Source organism: Buteo buteo, chromosome 18 (genome assembly GCF_964188355.1).
Source record: "Buteo buteo chromosome 18, bButBut1.hap1.1, whole genome shotgun sequence".
NCBI lineage: Eukaryota > Metazoa > Chordata > Aves > Accipitriformes > Accipitridae > Buteo > Buteo buteo.
The window spans coordinates 169695-190012 of NC_134188.1; the positions used below are offsets into that span (position 1 = coordinate 169695).

Consider the following 20318-nt stretch of genomic DNA (forward strand, 5'->3'; position numbering starts at 1 on the left):
TTTCAGCTAAGCTTACATCCCCTCAAGTTCCACTTTTGTATTTCAAACTGAGAATGTGTTCTGATAAATATGAACCCCTCAATTTTGACTCATCATTTTTGTTTAGGTTTTTTAAGTACATAAACAACATGGCTACAAATGAAGGCTTTAGAAATCTTTCAAATAAATTTGCATTTGCTCTATCCTTGTGCTTAACTAACTCCTTTTCTTATATTCTTATGTTATTGTCCTCTAAGAAACTCTTCTGGAAGACCCTGAATTTGCTCAGATGTCATTGCAAGACTGAGTCCTTGGCCTGTACTTACTCATCTCTGGAACTACTTCTTCCTTTGTGCATGGATAGTAGCTAACATACTGCATGTAAACACACAAATCATACTGTTTATCACTGTGTGGAAGAACTAAAAGTAATATGAAACTTGATATAGATTTAAAAATAGACCCTTTATGCATATATTGTACAAAACAACAGCTGAATTATTATCAGAGAATTACATATTCTTTATATATATTTTGACAGAAAAAGGCAAGAAGAACAGTGTCTGTAAACTGTCACCTCTTAAGATAGCTCTTACACGATACATGGATCCAAACCTTTCGGAAGAGACTTTACATTTATGTTTTGTTACAAATACTTTTTCATTCACATCTCTCTGATTAGAAATGTGCAAACCAGATCCTTTTAGAACATTCTGGATTTTCTTAGAAAGACACGGAAGGACAGGCATTGAGATCATCTCCCAGTGGGAAACTTTTCAAAGGCATAAATGGTGTTGAACAATCATGTACTTCTAACAGAAACTCCGTATGTAAATTTGTACATCTGAACATTTCCCTGGAGTGATTACCTTACAAGCTTCTGAAGAGTGGTTTGCACTGTTAAAAGACCCCAACATTCAAGGAACTTTACAAGCTGTGTAAAATTCAAACTGTTTCTGGGTTCAACAAATGGCATGTCAGGGGGCTGAAAGGCCATTACCTTACAGCTGCTTTACATTTCCAAATGCCAGACAAAACTTTTAGTAATACTATGAAACCACAAATTTACTGCCTGCACTGACTAAATACTCTGAACTAATTAAGGAGTTCATTATGGCAAATGTTTGTAGTTGCCACAACTCACTTTCACGCATGACACTCCTTGATCTACACACTACGCTACCAAACTCCTTTCCACTTCTATTGTTTGAATCGTTCTATAAAATGTGCTAGCATTTAGACAGTAGAGAGTATGGCAAAACACAGTATTGTGTAGTAAAGCAGCCTGGCAGATAATATGAGATGCTACAGTTATAGATTATTTTATATTAATGCTTCTTTGTTGGTTTTACATAAACACAATCAAGAACTTCTATTTGAAACAAAAAAAGGGGTTTTCTTTTCTATATGTATTGGATGACAAACTGAAGTTAGACAAAAATATCCTTTAGTCCTATTTAAGTTGCTAGTTTATCTTTGGGATACCTGCATGGGTATCTGAGCAATTATTTCAGACACGGATTTGCTAAATTGTTCCAAATAACAACAGAGAATTCTTACTTCTATCAAAAACAATATAGCTATGATGCAACTCTACAGTGCATTATGGTTTGCCTTTGATTCAGGAGCAACCTCGAGCATTTGTCATTTCCTGGAACAGTATCTAGAGTGGAATACATTTGGTAGTATAACAAAGGTGTTACTATTGAAAAGTCATACCAGACAAACTATGTTGGCTTTTCTCTGTGTGTTTTTGTTCTCCATCTTGTGTGTTGTACAGTAAGAATTAGACATTGAAGTCAAAGATCTAAAATTCAGTTTGCTTATGAGGAAGAGACAAAGGTACGTGGAAGAAGATTTAATACATGTCCATTATCCTCTTGAAAAGAAGCATACATAATGCTTAATGATAATGTAGATGAGGACTGGAATATCACAGAGGGAGAATTTAATGACCCTGAGGACTACAATAATAGGCGTGAGATGAAATTTTATAGCATAAAGTATAAGGTAGTAGAAATTAGTGACAGGGTTTTCTGGTAGAAATGAAAGACATTGTTAGAAACAATAGAGGGGAAAAAAATTTTGCCATGTGAGTTGATCACATCATAACTATGACCTTCATACCCTCTCCATGTGATACGATCCTAAGATGAACTGAGGAATGGGGTGGAAATTAGAAGCATGCATGCCATTATACAGAGTACTAGTGAGAGCTTATCTGGAACAGCTTTGATCATCCATGCTTGAAAAAGCCTAATTTGCATTGTAGACTTTAGAAAAAGAAATCAACATAATCACAGGAATGGCAAAACTATCTGATGAGAAGAGACTAAAATAGCCAGGTTCTTTAGCCCAGTACAACAAAGGCTGAGAGGGAGTAAGTATGCTGTCTCTACACATCAGGAGATGAACAGCGGAGAGGGGCCACTGATGATGAAAGGTGGTGCTGACATGGGAACAAACAGGCATAAGATGGCCATGACAAATACAGCCTAGAAATTGGAAGAATTTCTAGCCCTCACTGTGGTGGCACTCAACAAGAATAGTGAGGCCATGAAATCCTATTAGTTTTTAGATTAAGTTTACTAGTGTTGGAACCACATTATATAGTTAAGGCAGTGGCCTGGACAGAGTGATCCACAAAACCTCTTCCAGCTCAGTATCTTATGCCACCTCAAGTAAAAAAAAAACAACCTTCTTTCAAAGCTTTTCTTGATTTTCAGGTACAAGATATGATTGGCTCTTCACATACGCTGTCCATAAAGCAATCCATTAATGGGGTTTGTAAGCCATGTTTTAGGGTTTTCTTGCCTCCATTCAATGGAATCATAGTGTTAGTGAGCTCAACTCATTTGTACTGCTAGAAATCCAGCAGTATGATCCCTTCTAGGACAAGTCTGCCTGAAACACTGCTCCTTTGCCATACATTACCACTGCTCTGTGGGAAAATCTGAAACCATGGTGCCAAAGAATTGTCTCCATTTCTAGGACCCTAGAATTTAGAAGGTTCTTCTCTTTTAGCAAAACCGGTAAAAGATGTCTGGGCAGCAGGGCTGCTTGCACCAACCTAGGAATTTATTCATGTGCATACGAATGTCTGTGTGCTTCCATCAGTATAGCTGCCCTTACGTGTGATTCATGGCATGTAGGGAGAGGAAGAAGTTCTTGCTAAACCAGCTGATTGAGTTTTTATGCACACAAACCCTTCTTCAGGCACTCATGGATTTGCAGGTGTGGAGGAATACCTACAACACCGATAGCCAGAGAATTATGGAATAAATAGTTCTCTCTCTCCTAACAGTAAATTAAAACTTTGAAGGCCCTCTCATTTCTTGCTGTAAAGGAAAATGCCATGAGGGGAAAACTACTCTTCAATAGGCAGAAAAGAAAAATCTCAAGACATGCTATATGAAATACAGAGGATCTTTTTGATATAATAAAAATAAAATAAAAAGGAATTAACTGCAGAGGAAAACTGTGTCAGAGTAAGTAAGCATGACCCCCCCAACAAATGAATTGATGGAATGTGTTACACAGATGAGTTGTACCGCTCTAGCCCTCTTACTAATGTCATTTAGGCAAACATGAGAAAACATTCTTTCCATTGAGTTATCTTTATTTCCCAGCACTGCCTGCAAAGCCTATTGAAAGTAGCCAGCTGTTCATATTTTATCTCAATGTGACACTGATAAAACCAAAATGGTAACTTAGAGCTGCGTAAGTGTAGGATCATCTTAACTGCTGTGGAGAGACAGGACAGGTGCATTATGTATCTGTGCATCCTATGCACAGGAGATTTTAGCAGTTGTACTGACAAAATTATATTCAATAACATTCATTTTAAACAATAAGTGGGTGTGACTTTTAGCCTTGTGATACCAGGAGAGAAATACAGACTACAGCTACACCTCAGCTGAATTGGGGAAATTGCATCTAATACTCTGTGACAATGCCAGGTCTGGAGAACCTGAGAAGATAGAAGACAAAAATTCTTCCAAGCAGGGAACACACTCTTGCAGTTAATATATGAAAAAATGTAGATCACAAATGATTCAATTAGAGCATCTCAAAATTCATGTGTGTGAGGGAAGAACTGGACATTCATATAAGAAGTAGAATTTCATACATTTTCTTTGCAAGATAAAATATCACAGAGCATAAGGTCTATTTTTAAACACTGACAATTCCCATTTAAGACTTAGGAAATATTAATGGGAGTTTCTACAGGTGTTCTTCTTTTGTTCCCCTTTCTGGTGCAAACTGTCAAACTTCGTTAAGTAAAAAACCATAATTGGTTTGAGAATCTGTCATGTAACAAGTGAGAATATTTACAACAAAAAATATTTTCAGTTAAGTCTTTGGGGCATGGACTCTGTTCTACATTTATATTGTGTTTTATTTATCTGGCTTACATTTCCAGAGGGCAGAACTTGGCAGTGTGTGTGTGTGCGCGCGCGCACTGTTAGTGTTGATAAAATCAGAACTAGAAATAACACAAGTTCATATTTTATATTGTATATCCCAATGAAACAAACTTTTCATGAAAATTATATTTTCGTCATCCAAATTACCTGAAGCCTCATTTTCTATTGCATTTACTTGCTATGTCTGTGAATTTGAGTCACACAAGCTTAACAATGTTATCAATTAACTGTTTACACAATACCAATATGGTAAAGCTAAGATTTGTCCCCAAGAAGGCATGCAGCCAGGTAGGTCACAGGTGAAATGCAAAGCAGGTTTGTTTAAAGAAGTCTGAAAGGAGAGGAGAATGCAATACAGCCTTTAAATGCCAGCTCCTTGAAAAATCTAACCTCTGACTTTGTTACACAGCTGGTGCATTAACTTTATAGTAGAGTTTTTTCTTCACAGCCCTTATTAAATGCAGGTGTTTGCAGCTGGAGAGAAAAATGTTTGACTGTTAGTGAGCTTCCATGTCAAGGGAATACAAATTGCAGGGTTTTCTTAAACTTGACTGTCGTGGCTGAACTGAACATAAAAATCTGAAAATAGACATTTCTGTCTATTTGCATTTTACAGCATCTAGTGAGATTTTTCGGAAGAGCTGACTTTTCCCCTGAAAGTACAGTTTTGGTAAAACTAGAAGTAATAAAGCTGGAAATATACTGTTTCTGTGTAATAAAAAACCTCTGCAAGCTGCCTCGTATAAGCTGTGGCAATACATTAGTGATTTTAAAATCTGGTCAGAGGGGATTTTCAAACAGTGCCATAACATGTGTAGCATAAATGTGAACTGAACATATTGGAAGAAAGACATTTTCAGTTTTGGCCAGAAATAACTGTTTTTGTTAAAGAACAAAACAAACTGCTCAGCTGTACTCAATTACAGTAGCTTCAAGGTATCAATCTGTATGTTCAAGTATTTTCATGTATGTTCTTGATCTTCTTGTTTCTGTCAAAGACTTGTTTAACTAGTTGTTGTTAATGAAATTTATTTGAATGGCAATTTCCTTGCCTCCCTATGCCAAGTCTAGCAATGGACTGGAACTAGGGAAAGCAACATCCACATATAAATACTCGGCCAGAACCACACAGAAGCCTTCAGATGCCAAACTGTGCAGCTACAGCAAACAGTTATAACAGTAGGAAATGAGATCAAATGATACTTCACACTCTATCAAATAAATCTAGGCCAACACTTCAATATATACTTTATTAAAGGATAGTCACCTGCTTGGTTTTCACTGTTTCATTTTTAACTTCCTTTCATGAATATCTGTCATTGTTCTAGCAGCTGCATCTTGAGAACGTGAGATATCTGTAGTACTTGACTCTCACAATGTCCCCATGAAGTGAAGTCCAACCTTTATTAATAACCCGAAAATACAGGAAGACAGCCCTCAGGTAGGTGAGTTCCACATTTTTAAGGCCTATACATATCCAAAGGCATACACGGAATTTTAGGCTGTGACTGCAGGTTGTCCAAAAGAAAACTGTTGCTGCTAATTATCAAAGCTGATCTTAACTTTAACCAGAACAGAACTATAATCCAAATGAGTTAGCTGAATTTAAAGAGGAGCAGGCTTTTATTTTTAAATATAAGTTCTATCAGCTGCACATCTAAATCCACCTTTAGATACATAAATGCCTGATTTTTCAGATGTGGTGAATACGGGCAGACCCCAGGAGCAAAGTGTCAAGCTGTATACTGAAAGGAGTGCTGCATCTAACTCACGCAGGGTTTGCTCATGCACAGAGTAATTGAGAAAGAGAATGGGTCACATGCAAAAGGCCTCAAAGGAAAAAAAAGAAAACTAAGACCTTCTCTGTATGTATTATGACAGTTCATGAGTTCATGGGAACTGGCTAAGACAGCTGCAGCCTGCCCCAAACACTAGGAGTACTGCCAGAAGAGCTACACCAGCTGCAGGTCTCCCACCACACTTGTTGCTGACTGGAGCTCATCTTCTTCCCCACCATAGGAGGAGCTCCCACAAAGTGAAGGTCCACATCATGCAAGATATTGCTAGTTGCTTTTGTGAAATCTCTCTGTCCGAATCAACAGTGCTATCTTTGTTTGACCATACAGGTACTGGTGAGTTAGAATCAAGAAACAGAATCTTGAGCTTAAAGATCTAGCCAAAATATCTGGTAAATTCTAGTTGGTAAATATGCAGTGGTAGTAGGATGTGGCAAGAGTGTTTTTGTTATTTATCTGTTCTGTCTGTATAATAGAACTTAAGCTTCCTTTGTGTGTTAAAAAACATGGTGAAAACCATAGCTGCCAGCTTTCCTCTTACAGAGGAGGATTATTAATTGTTCATTGAAGGAGAAACAAACAACAATGGTGACAACCACAGAGATAGGGCACTGACTGCCTCCCCTCTCAGCTGGAGGGGGTCATGTGAAGATAAAGACCAAACTTGGAGAATTAAATGGAGGTGGGGGAAACAGGGAGGGCAGTGAAGCGCATACTGACTGTGGGGCAATGCTTCACTGCTAGAAGTAATTCAGCTTGCACACCATGGTTAGCCATAACCTACAAGGCACTAAAGGATGACTTCAGCTGCAGTTTCATGGCTCTCATAGCTCATGTTCACCCCTCTCTGCTTATAAATGAGTGATCTTACCTAAAGTACATAACGCTTCTGGAGCCTAAAGCAAGTACGGCGCTCTTCCTTGGCCACATTACCATTTATTTGTGTCCTCCACAACTGAATGAACAGGTTTTTTTCATTTACTAAAATATTGGAATGGTGCTTATTTTCTCCTCTGTTTATATGCATATAGACATACGTAGGTTTTATTTAGACACATGTTTGTCTAAACCAGCTATTCAGCTTTTCCTCTAAAGGACACAAAAGTATTTAAAATGAAAAGGATTCATACCAGGTTTTCCTTCCTTTTCACTGTGGGAGAAGTGGCTTGCATAGGTCACAGGATCGCAGTTACAGCTGCTTGGCAGCTGTCTGTGCTTATGGGCTTTACAATTGTGTTGTGTGGGAAATAAGAATATACGGTTGAATATTGCATAGGCATAAGGAGATAGTCAAAGGAATGATAAGTTGAAGAAATTAAATCATTCTAAGAACAGTGAAGAGTGTTGTCATTTTTATCTTGTGGGAATGTGTAATGTTTACATCCCACACTTGCACGCCTTCTCCTTCTCTGCGACAGGTTCATAGTCCCAGTGGAATGTACCTGTAGGAGGATCTGCTTGTAGCAGAGGGGCAACCCCAAGAAGATGCACCAACAGTGAGCTTCCAAAATCAAGGCAGACATTTTGAACTGGTCTCTGTAACAGACAAAGAACCAGAACTGATGACAGAGCACTGAGATGAAATATCCATCAAGGACTTTGTATCTAAAAGGGCAGAAGCTCCATTTTGTTCCGGTCTTGTACTTTACAGAGTATATAATCTCTAGTTAAAAGGGGCAGAATGCTAGGAAGTTAACCAAAGGCTAAAGAGAGCGTGGTGCAATTTCTTGTCCACCAAACTGACTGTATGATCACCTGTGGACACCCACCGAATAAGGTGGACTTTAGGCATGTAAGTATAAAAAAAAAGAGAAAAATCAGCTTATCTGATTAGGTATCTGTATGTCCTTTGGCACCTATTTTTTTGTAGTAAAATAGCTTTGTTGTTGCACATGCCCATAGGTTTCTTTGGGCAATGACAGACTTTTCTCATCTGTTAAGGCCTCATGCCATTTGGGACTGACGAAGTAAGAATGCGTGCATGTAAGTCTACTGAGGTCTGATGAGCAGATGGGTCCCTGGCAAAATGAACACCTGTTAAAAAACAGAGAAATTATGGCCATTTGTATTGGGTTTGTGTGGCAGGGTTTTGGCAGCAGGGGAGGGGGCTGCAGAGGTGGCTCCTGTGAGAAGCTGCTAGAAACTTCCCTGGCTCCAAGCCTGACCCACCTCTGGCCAAGGCTGAGCCCATCAGCGACGGTGGTAGCGCCTCTGGGATAAAAGATTTAAGAAGGGGAACCTGCAGCAGGGGAGAAGATTGGAATGTGAGCGGATCCCCTGTGCAGTGAGGTCAGTGAAGAAGGAGGTGGAGGAGGAGGTTGATGCCCCCACAGCCCGTGGTGAGGCGGCAGGCTGTCCCCCCCAGCCCATGGAGGGGAGCGGGGGAGCAGATGCCCACCTGCAGCCCGGGGAGAAGAGAAGCCCACGCCGGAGCAGGGCAATGCCCCTGAAGCTGGCTGCGATGCCATGGGAAAGCCCACACTGGAGCAGTCTGTGCCTGAAGGACTGCAGCCCATGGAAAGGACCCATGCTGGAGCAGTTTGTGAAGAACTGCAGCCCATGGGAAGGATTCACTTTGGAGAAGTTCATGGAGATCTGTCTCCCATGGGTGGGACCCCATGGTGGAGCAGGGGAAGAGTGAGGAGTCCTCCCCCTGAGGAGGAAGGAGCAGCAGAGACAACGTGTGACGAACTGACCCCAACCCCCATTCCCCATCCCCCTGCGCCACCGGTGGGAGGAGGTGGAGAGAACCGGGAGTGGAGTTGAGCCAGGAAGGAGGGAGGGCTGGGGGAAAGGTGTTCTAAGGTTTGGTTTTACTTCTCATTATCCTTGTTTTGATTTGATTGGTAACAAATTAAATTGATTTTGCTTTTTTTTTCCCCAAGTCGCATCTGTTTTTTGCCCATGACCATAATTGGTGAGTGATCCCTCCCTGTCCTTGTCTTGACCCATGAGCTTTTTGTTACATTCCCCCCCCCCCATCCCATCCCACTGCAGGGGGGAGGACTGAGCAAGCAGCTGCATGGTGCTTTGTTATCGGCTGGGCTTAAACCACAACATCATTTCACACCATGGCCTCATCCTTTCTACAGCGGCTCAACAAGGAAGGCTAGTGAGCCAGGAAAGTGACTGAGCTTTACCACATAGCCATCATGCTGTGGATGGACTTCTCTGAAATGAGGTACTGCGTTCCAGTCTTTCTTCCAGCCTGTAGGATTATTCCCCAAAGAGACTTTTCCGTGTAATAAAGGATTGATCGTCATAGCTACAGCTTTTGTACTCTAGAGCCTGAGTGGGATCAGACAGGCTTAGGTAGCAATTATACAAGGAAGACCTAGGGATTAACTTCACTCTCACTGCACCAGAAGAAATCCTGCACCCTTTTGTTTCCACATTACTATTTCTAGAAATAATTTTCCAAAGGACACCTGAAGATCTCTCTGATCTCTTTGTTTTAACTCCTCAATCACTTTCACAGCTCTGTTCTTCAGCCATTCCGTATTGACAGCTTCTCTTTCCTTCCTGACCAAGGAATTTTCTGCTGGGTAATGTGAGACCACTGTGCTGTCTGCACTGGCAGGTCTTGTTTCCCAGTGAGCAAGAGATCAGCAGAGCCCAGCAGCTGGTAGGACATGGCAGTCCATTGTTATCAGCAAGAAGGCTCTTCAAAAATTTTTTAAACTCTTTTTTAAGATACACCACGACAAATACTAAGTAGCCCAGTACTATCAGTGTGTTAAAAGCAATCCATTAGAAGGCTTTCATTCTAAGAAAAGACTAAGGTGGCTCACCATACAGTAAAAGCAGGACTGGCTTGTCCTAAAATACTTCAAAACTGTATTGGGAGAAAATCATAGCAAATTGCATTCAAACTAAATTATTCCCTTAATTTCAATCGGACAACATATAGCCTATTAGCATTTAATGGAGATTGATAGCTTTAACAAATAAGCTGGCCTTAGGGGAAGTCTATTTGTTGTTCAGAAAAAAAAGAACCCTTTTAAACTAAATTAATTCTAAACCCACTTATTTCTACTAGCATAGATGTATTACAAGGGAAATCTTTAATTTTAAGAACACAGTACAAAATCAAGTTACAGTTTCATACCTGTCCATCTGTCCCAATGGTGCCTCCACAATCTGTGAGGAGCTCGGACATGTCATAATGGCTAACAAACTCCCATAAACAGGCTTCCAGGTTCAGATTGCGGTAGAAGCGTAAGGTATTGAAGCCTCTAATTACTGGGCTGTATTGATAGGGAATGGTCTCTCCAATCACATCTGGATTTTTGGTAGCATCAGTTAAGAAACCATGGTGGGTCTTCACTTCTGTGTAATCCAAGAGGTTGGAGCATTTATGGTTTCCAACTCTAGTTCCATCAGGGCTAAGTGTCAGCTCAAAGTTGGAGAGCTCTCTTGTAGAAATAACAGGCAGCATGCCTAAAAACATTAAATTTCAGTGGTCAGAGCTGCTTAATTTAGCCAAAGTTTGACAAACCCTAAGCATGTTATGCAGTGCTTCTGTATTTTGTACTTAGAGCAATTAATGTACTTTAGAATTCAAAGAACGTTGATATACTAAGTGTGTATGAGAATGTTATCCACAATAATTATGTCTTTATACTACGAAAAGCCAAATAAAATATTTCTAAATCTCCAACATATTTTTCAATCAGGATTTTTTGTGATTTTTTTTCAGAGGCACATAGTAATTAAATGGCTTTATATTTTTAATAAATAAATTCTTTGGTATATGCTCTTCAAAGGAGTTTTACAAAGTATAGGTCTAGCCCAACTTAGCAAAATTACACAAATAATCTGAAAACACTTAATCTTCACATCAAAGACTATGTATCAATACAGTATCCTATGCACCTTGTTGCAAACTGCACTTGTACATTCATCACATTTTTCTCTGGTCCCACATGTTAAAAGATTATGTTATTATTTTGGCTATTTAAAATACCATGACCAATAAAATAGCTGAAATAACAGCTTGTTGTATGAGTTCTCTCAACTTCACAGCTGATTTTATCATACCATCAATATGTGGCATTGTGACTGTCAGTTTGATGAGGTTGGCATAATCAGGATCTTCTGGGCCAGTATAGCGCAATTTAGCAGAGAATGGTTCTGCTCCAACTACTCCTGACATACGAGGTTGACAAAGACCTAATGGAAAAAAGAGAAAACAACTTTACTTTATGTCCAGAGGAAATAACCTATACTTTCCCTTGCACTATTTTTAGACGCACTTTTTTTCCACTGTATGAATTTCCAAAACAAGGAGAATTTTCTTGAATGACAGATAAACGCTTTGAGCAGCATTGACCAGAAGTTTGAACAGGAATGTATGCAAAAGAGGATTCAAACAGAAATCATTACTTGATCAACTGGACCGCATTTTCAAAACCAGGTGATGATACTGCACCTGTACATTTTCAGTGGCATGTGTCAACCATACTTGCAAAGTCAGTGTCAAGTGCCATACTTTCTTACAGAAGTCTTCAGAGGCATATGCTTTAATTCCTCCCACTCTCTTAAGCACATACATAGCTTTATGGAAGATACCTGATCAGTGTTCAGTTGGTTTTGGCACTGGATTGGGGTGTGGACATATATACACCTTCATAGGACTCTATGAGGCTTCTGTTGCACCAAATGTACTTGACCAAATGTATTTGACCAAAATGTAGTTAGAATAATTGTGTCAAAGGATCTCTAGAAACACTGTGCTCAAAGTAAAGCCAGCTTCAAAGTTAGATAAAGTTGCTTAGGGCCTTGTTCAGTTGAATTTTGAGTTTCTCCAAGAAAGGAAAATCTATAACTTTTTGGCAATCCTTTCCAGGGTTAGTTCAATCTGTTCCAGTATTAGTCCTGGTTTGTAGGACCAGAAGATTAGGTTTGTAACCATATGATACATGCAACTTCTAGTTGCATAGTTCAATGCAAAAGTGTCTACCTTCTGGCCACAAGAATCATAGCGCGTAGTCATGTGATGGCCAAAGGAAGAAACCAGCAGAAGTGGAAAATTAAAACAGTTCCCTTTGCCAATGTTCTGCTCTTTGCCCATTTCTGAGGGATTATAAGAAAAGAGGAGACAGCGCTCTCCTCTTGGAGAGTTTATTGGTTCTGGTGGACCTCATCTGCCTCAATGGCTCCAAGTTGGAAACTTCTGGCATGAGGAAACAAAATTTCTCTTCTGCACATGATAGCTTTTTGGGGTTTTGTTTTTTTGTTTGTTTGTTTTCTCAAATGTAAGAAGTGCTAAAGAGGCTAAATACAATTTTTTTTGCACAATCTGACTTTTGACAATTTGGTCTATGCACTCAAGGTCAAGCATCCTTAAAGCTGAAAATGTTCAGGATTTTGGCAGGTTGCTTTCATCACTGCACTTCTTTCCACACAGCATCTAACAATTCCCTTTATGTCATACACAATCTTCAGTATTGTTGACTTCCACATCACAAGTTAGCTCAGGTACTGGAAGTAATATATGCATGACAATTCAGTCCTGAGCCTGAGCTAATTAGCCCTGCTAATTTGTCAAGTGTAATCCAAATAATGCATTACAACACTAACATAGCCAGCCTGTTTCACCTAACAAAACTAGCTCACCCAGCACAAGGTTGTCTGCCTCTAACAAGCACTACACTGCACCTTGTAGACAATACCCTTAGACAGAGTCCTCTTTCGGGTGTAGGGTTTCTGATAGTGCAAAGGTGACTTGAGCCTACACTCAAAATGTGGAATAAAGGATAGGCGTAAACAGAAATTCCATTCATTAAGCTCCTTAAAGCCATAACTTAGTAGAAAATAAAATCTTGTAACCAAAATATTTAGTTGGAAAGACCACGGAAATGAAAATGATATTGCAAATGAACAATCATGTAATTTATTACCTGAAAATGATATTGCAAATGAACAATCATGTAATTTATTACCTACCATAAGATCTCACAAAACCCAGAAGAGTTAGTGTAGCTACAAAAGCAGCAGAGATGACGCAAAGAATGCAAAATGGCTGCAGAAGGGTAATAAAATACAATGTTTTGTAATTTACCTTGATTGCTGATAATTACTCATTCTCCATGTTATACAATAAACAAAAGTATCTGCATCTGTGATTTCTACAACAAAATAGCATATGCTATCAGACTGTACTTGTGTGCATGTCAGTTATTCACCTCTGCTTCATAATGATATCCAGTACAAGTTTTATGAAAAGAGTTGGCTGGGCAAAGGAGGTAGACTACAGTAACTCTGCTGGCTGACAGAATGCAGCATCAGTTCAGTATTGATTAGGTATCAAAGGATCAGAGGGAGACAAAAAGAGTATCAGAGAAAGAAGAAGGATGAATATTCTGAATACCTCAACCATGAAAAAATTTTGTCTATGCCCTGTTATTGGACACCAGTTGCTTTAGTCCTTAGTCAAGGAAGACACTGATTCTCAGGTGTCCAGTGAGGTCTGAATGCCAAATGAAGCTTTTCTTCTGGCTAGGCATTCATAATAGCACTCCCATGTGGGTTCTCCAATGTCTAATAGGAGCTGAGATTTTACTGCAACATTACTACAGTTGAATTCAAAAGCCAACAGAAGCCAGGTTTCACTAATTCCAGTGCACATGGCATACTGTTCTCCTGACCATGCCAGTTTGCTATGTGGATAACTCTTTAAAGATGTGGAGAACTATCAAAGATGAAAACCGTTTTCATTATACAATTGTCTGCTGTGTTAAGAAGAGTGTTTTTGCACCACCTCTACAAACAACAGAAGAAAAGCTGAGAGTGTAATGTTAAAACACTTGATCATGTAATCAGATTTTGTTAGGATGGAATCTGGGATCCAAAAGAGGTCTGCAATAGGTGCAGATGTCTTACCTTCTGATGTGCTTATAGTTACAATAGGGCTCATGAGCTCAAGACCCTCATTCCCATCTGAATTCACAGCACGAGCTGCACACTGGACACGAGAACCGGCTTGAAAGTAAATGGAGTCGAGCGTAATCATCTTGGAGGAAGTGAAGAAAGTATCAAAGTCAACCTCCTTCATGGGGCTAGTCACACCATCAGGACCAGTGGGTGCACTTACAAGCCACCGGTATTGTGTCAGAGTATTATTGATGTTCTCACTGGCACATATAGAACCAGTCTTGTCAAAGTCTTCATATTTAGGATTACAAGCCTGCAGAACAAATCAGATGTGTTAACAATTTATTTGCTTCATGGAAAAGGAATTTTAATTTATCAAGAGTCACAAAACTCAACAACATGGAACTGACAACCCCAGTAAATCTCTTAAGAAATCACCTTATTTTGACAGTGATGCTTTTGGCACTGTTATGGTAGATTAAAAGGCAGGTCTAATGATGCTTATGGAAATAAAAATATTATTTTAAATAACAATTTATGGGTGAAAAGCTAACAGAGTTATGAAGGCACAAACTACACTCCCACATGCTACTTTACCATGAATTTCAGCCTTTGATCTAATTCTGCAAATAAACTTTGCATTTCAACATATGATCCATTCCTGTGAATAAGGAATGGTGTGAGAAACAAACTGAAGATGCAGATGGACCAAAACCTTCCTCACTGCATAGGAATATTCATGCAAACCTTTCAGTTGCAAAATTACAATGAAAGAAGCCTGTAGTACTTCAACAAAGAGTACTCATTTTTCAGTCTGTGACACTCATTAAAAACAATGGGTCATCTGTTATCTTCAGTGATTTTAACTCTGTAAATTAAGGGAAGATAATGCAGGAAATAGTAAGGTCAAGCAATTGTAGACATAGTTTGAGTATCAAACTGTTCTTAGTGATGAACATGTAAACATCTTTCTATGCTTTTTGTCCTCCTGAAAATTGATTTGTTACCCAGACAAATTAGATTAGCTCTTAGGACAGTTCTAGCTTAAACTCATGTGTGACTCACAACAATATGGATTGATACTGAGTGCCTAAAATCCACTGAACAAAATCCACATTTTGATAATTTATGCAAACAAAATCCACTGATTTTCTTCCATCTTTCCACAGAGATACTCACTGTGATACAGATGACAGGATAGCCAGCTATGGGACTGGTTCTGTCTTTGGCTCTAGAAGTATCATCATATATCAAAAGGGATGCAACTTGAGGGACAGAGGGAAAGGTGACATCTGCCATGCTGTTCATTTCTTCAATGTAAACAATGGCCTTGGCTGTCTGATAATGAAAAGGCAGAAACAGTTCTCTGTGAACATTTAAATAAACAAGGGGATTCAAGCCAGACCTTGTTCAGAATATGAAACATTGTCCCAAAATAAGTTCTAAAACCTCAACCGGATGAGCTATTGAGAAAGGGCTGAGGCACAGGAAAGTATATTGCTGACTACAAAAGCAAGAGCTAAAATGAATTTTTGCTTTTCAGAACACTGAAGATACCAGACCTTTTAACCTTGCGTCCCAGCTTTCTTGAATCACTTCAGTATTCTGGTAGAACCCTGATGTGCACTTTAATGCCTGGTGGAAATAGGGTGTTTGTTATCAGCAAAGGCTGTGTCTCTGCTGTCTGGCTACCTGGAGTCAGACTGTATCTGGTGTGATACTGATGAAGCGGCCAAAGAGTTTGAAGAACATTTTATGCAGAATCAGAGGAATATGCTGTTTAAATTGAAAGTATGTATGATATAATGCTATATAACAAGAATGTGTGGCTATTTCATTTCACACAATAAGAATAATATTAACCTGGTTTTGACAGCAGAAGTCATATTTCACCTGATTGCTCTTTTTACAGCATAGGGGTTATACTGTATTGCCAGAGAGTATTTCCAAGAGGACATCAGTTTTTAGGGTTGATTCTATGAGGAGACTGTGTCTGGAATGAAATCTTGAAGACTTCATTCTCTCATTGTTTCTATGACCCCATGAACATTATTGCCTTGGTAACAAACTGTTTTGGGTAGGTGCTACTGTGTGAGCTGGGATGATCCTCTCTGTCTTTCAAGATACAAGCCAGGATGGCAATGTATAAACCTCAAAAGAAGAGTAAAGCTATGAGCCAGAAAGCGAGAAGGTCTGTTTACCAGATTTTGTTGTTGAGGACTTTGCATGAGTTTGTTACCTGTATTTCTGCGACCATGTTCTCATCAGGCTTCAGATGAACTGTGAAGGCTTCTCTCATCTCCCTTACTCCATCAAAGAGAACTTCAATCTCCACAAAGTGCTGTGTTTCACCCTCCTTAAACTCAATTTCTAAAAACATAATGAGACACTTAAAAATAAATCTGTTGTTCATAACAAGCTGTAATTCTAGGCCCAGCCATGACAGATGGCAGTTAATACTCACTTTTCAAATTACTGATGTTCGTATATTTAGTTTAACCTATTTGATGCTAAAAATCATAATAATGAATAGCAGCGGACACACGTAGAAATCACTGAAAATGAGGCATTATCATAATCAAAAGAAATTTGCAAAGACCAATATTTAGTCTAGTAGAACTTAATATTTTGAAAATGATCTGGGACTAATTATTACATAAATGTTGGTAACATATGTGAATGACCAAAAGACTGAAGAATTCTAAATAAAAAGTATTGTCAGGTTTTATTCAAACAAAATGCATTTCAATACAATGATATACACCAAAAATAAGGCACAAAGGAGAGTTACACAAAAGAGTACTGTATTTTGAAAACCATTGCCTCTGAAAAAATTTCAGAAGTCATGGAGGATAAAAAGTTCAGTCTTAGCTGACTGTATTGGGTTTACGTGGCAAGGTTTTGGTATCGGGGGCGGGGGGGCTACAGCAGTGGATTCTGTGAGGAGACACCAGAAGCTTCCCCCATGTTGGACAGAGCCAATGCCAGCTGGCTCCAAGATGGACCCACCACTGGCCAAAGCTGAGTCCATCAGCAACGGTGGTAGTGCCTCTGGGATAAAATATTTAAGATGGGAAAAAAACTGCTGCACAACAGCAACCAGAAGAGAGGAGTAAGAAGATGTGAGAGAAACAACCCTGCAGACCCCCAGATCAGTGAAGAAGTAGGGGGAGGAGGTGCTCCAGGTGCTGGAGCAGAGATTTCCCTGCAGCCCGTGGTGAAGACCATGGTGAGGCAGGCTGTCCCCCTGCAGCATAAGGAGGACCCCACGCCACAGCAGGTGGATGCCCGAAGGAGGCTGTGACCCTGTCGGAAGCCTGTGCTGGAGCAGGGTCCTGGCAGGACCTGTGGACCCATGGAGAGAGAAGCCCATGCTGGAAAAAGTTTGCTGGTGGGACTAGTGACCCCGGGGGACCCATGCTGGAGCAGTCTGTGCCTGAAGGATGGCAGCCCATGGAAAGGACTCACACTGGAGCATTTAATGAAGAACTGCAGCCCATGGGAAGGACCCATGTTGGAGAAGTTTGTGGAGGACTGTTTCTCGTGGGTGGGACCCCATGCTGGAGCAGGGGAAGAGTGTGAGGAGGAAGGAGCAGCAGAGACAACGTGTGATGAACACACTGCAACCCCCATTCCCTGTCCCCTTGTACCACTCGGGGGGAGAAGGTAGAGAATTTGGGAGTGAAATTGAGCCTGGGAAGAAGGGAGGGGTGGGGGGAAGGTGTTTTAAGATCTGGTTTTATATCTCATTACCCTACGCTGATTTGATTGGTAATAAATTAAATTAATTTCCCCAAGTCAAGTCTGTTTTGTCCGTGACAGTAAATGCTGAGTGATCACCTTGTCCTTATCTCAACCCACGAGCCTTTTATTTTCTCTCCCCTGTCCAGCTGAGGGGGAGAGTGATAGAGCAGCTTGGTGGTGGGCACCTGGTGTCCAGCCAGGGTCAACCCACCACACTGACAGAGTTAGAAGAGTCCTGTGATTCCTGGATGTATTAACTACTAAAGGAAGAAGAAGTACAGAAACTATTTAACAATTCTGTATGGAATGGGTGAGAGTGATACCAAAATAGTAGATGCATTTCTACTGTCTTTATTTTTTAAAGGACGTCTGTCATGGTTTAACCCCAGCCAGCAACTAAGCACCACACAGCTGCTCGCTCAGTCTCCCCATGTCGGGATGTGGGAGAGAATCAGAAGAATAAAAGTGAGAACACTCATGGGTTGAGATAAAGACAGTTTAATAGGTAAAGCAAAAGCCATGCGTGCAAGCAAAGCAAAACAAGGAATTCATTCACTGCTTCCCATCAGCAGGCAGGTGTTCAGCCATCCCCAGGAAAGCAGGGCTCCATCATGCGTAACAGTTACTTGGGAAAACAAACACCATCACTCTGAACATCCCCCCTTCCTTCTTCTTCCCCCAGCTTTATATGCTGAGCATGATGTCATATTGTCTGGAATATCCCTTGGGTCAGTTGGGGTCAGCTGTCCTGGCTGTGTCCCCCCCTCAACTCCTTGTGCCCCCCCCCAGCCTGCTCACTGGTGGGGTGGGGGGAGAAGCAGAAAAGGCCTTGGGTCTGTGTAAGCACTGCTCAGCAGTAAGGAAAACATCCCTGAGTTATCAACACTGTTTTCAGCACAAAACCAAAACACAGCCCCCTACTAGCTACTATGAACAAAATTAACTCTATCCCAGCCAAGACCAGCACAATGTCAAATTAACTGAAGATGGCACAGAACTGACCAACAGAAACTGAGAACCAGAAGAAAAAAGAAAGACTTGCAGAAAGCAATGTTCTGATTAGTATATTGAAATACCGTCAGAAACAAAAAATACCAGGTGCTAAAGGGACAGGCACAATAAGCAGCAGTGAATGACAGCTGAACTATATATGGGAAATAAGGCATAGATAAGTGATAGGGACTGATCAGTGAAGCAAAACGCTAAGAAACACTCGTCCTCTCCAGCGCCTTCAAACCAAGACTAGATACCCTTTCTGAAGGATATACTTTCTCTAACCAGAAGATACTGGGCTCAGTACAGAAGTGGGGGAAACTGGGACAATCTTGCAATCCACAGTGAGTCTGATTAAGTGATCTAATGATCCTTCTGGCCTTAAGTGTTACTAAGCCATGAAAATACTCTTTGTGGTAATAAACATGCTGTGTGAGAGCTAAGAATTTTACTGAATTTCAGTTTGTCACACTTCCCTCATATTACACAGTTAAGAATGTGGGGTTTGCACTCATGGCTGAATAGGCAGGCTCCCTAAACCCACAGATGTTCTGAAACCTGTGGGGAAATCCTGCAGATCACAGACCTTTCTCAAAGTAAGAGAATGGTCTTGTTCTGCAGTAGCATGTTTCCCTTGAAAACTTTGCTCCCATGCGCTGCCAGTGCACAGCAGGGTGAGGGTAAGCAAGGCAATGCGTATAGGTAATATGTATAGGATAAGTATTAGCTGACACTAAAAATTCCTGTGGTTTTCAAGAGGAAGGAGCAAAACTCTAAAATGCAAGAGGAAAAGTGACTGGAATTAGCAAGCTCTGTGTTGATAATTTTCTTATTGCTAACAATTTTTCTCTTCAAATATCACTAGTGGGAAATTTCTCTTCTTCTGTGGAATTTGGAGATAGCCCAATGTTGTTGGGGGATGTTCAAAAATAAGTCCTATCTTTCAGCTGGACTGGACACCAAAATAGTTTATCCAAAGCTGTGAAAACACTCCAGCAATGAATGATTTATCTTAAAACACAGATTAGTATAATCTTCTTTTACAAGAAAAAAAAATTCATAGTGCTACAAACTCTATTAGTCATTTACTGAACCATGTGGGTGGGCTATTAATGGAAAGACATTCATCAGCTAAGAAATTTCTCATATTGTTGCACAACTTCTCTCATTCATTACTAATGAGGAGCAGCAGGCAGTGAATTGTAGAGATACAGAAAGACAGCCTAATTATTATGAAAGTTGAAAAATAAACAGAAATAGACATTAATTCCTACACAGAGCAAATGAATTGCTTGAGAAACAACTACACAGTCGTATCCAAAAGTAGCTGCTTCTGCAGAGTAATGTTCTATTAGACTTTGCAAATCTTACTAAGGTGGCACTCACACATTTCTTCCAGTTACTTGAGCTACAGATGTTTTCAAAGGAGTCAGAATTCTTTTATAAATACCTTCACTGATATCTAGTATTCCAAGAGCAATTTGGCTGTTGCATACCACATGGG

At 40.1% G+C, this 20318-nt stretch overlaps 1 protein-coding gene across 1 annotated transcript in view; it reads right to left on the minus strand.

Annotated features, from left to right (window-relative positions):
• The window catches only part of FREM2 (FRAS1 related extracellular matrix 2), a 139592-nt gene that overhangs the window by 14701 nt on the left and 104573 nt on the right, over positions 1-20318 (minus strand). The window contains exons 12-16 of the mRNA XM_075050503.1: positions 16317-16447; positions 15257-15415; positions 14087-14390; positions 11243-11374; positions 10311-10642 (exon numbers count right to left, since the gene is read on the minus strand). Of these exons, the coding sequence (XP_074906604.1) occupies positions 10311-10642; positions 11243-11374; positions 14087-14390; positions 15257-15415; positions 16317-16447 (1058 nt within the window). The remainder of the gene's footprint in view (positions 1-10310; positions 10643-11242; positions 11375-14086; positions 14391-15256; positions 15416-16316; positions 16448-20318) is intronic.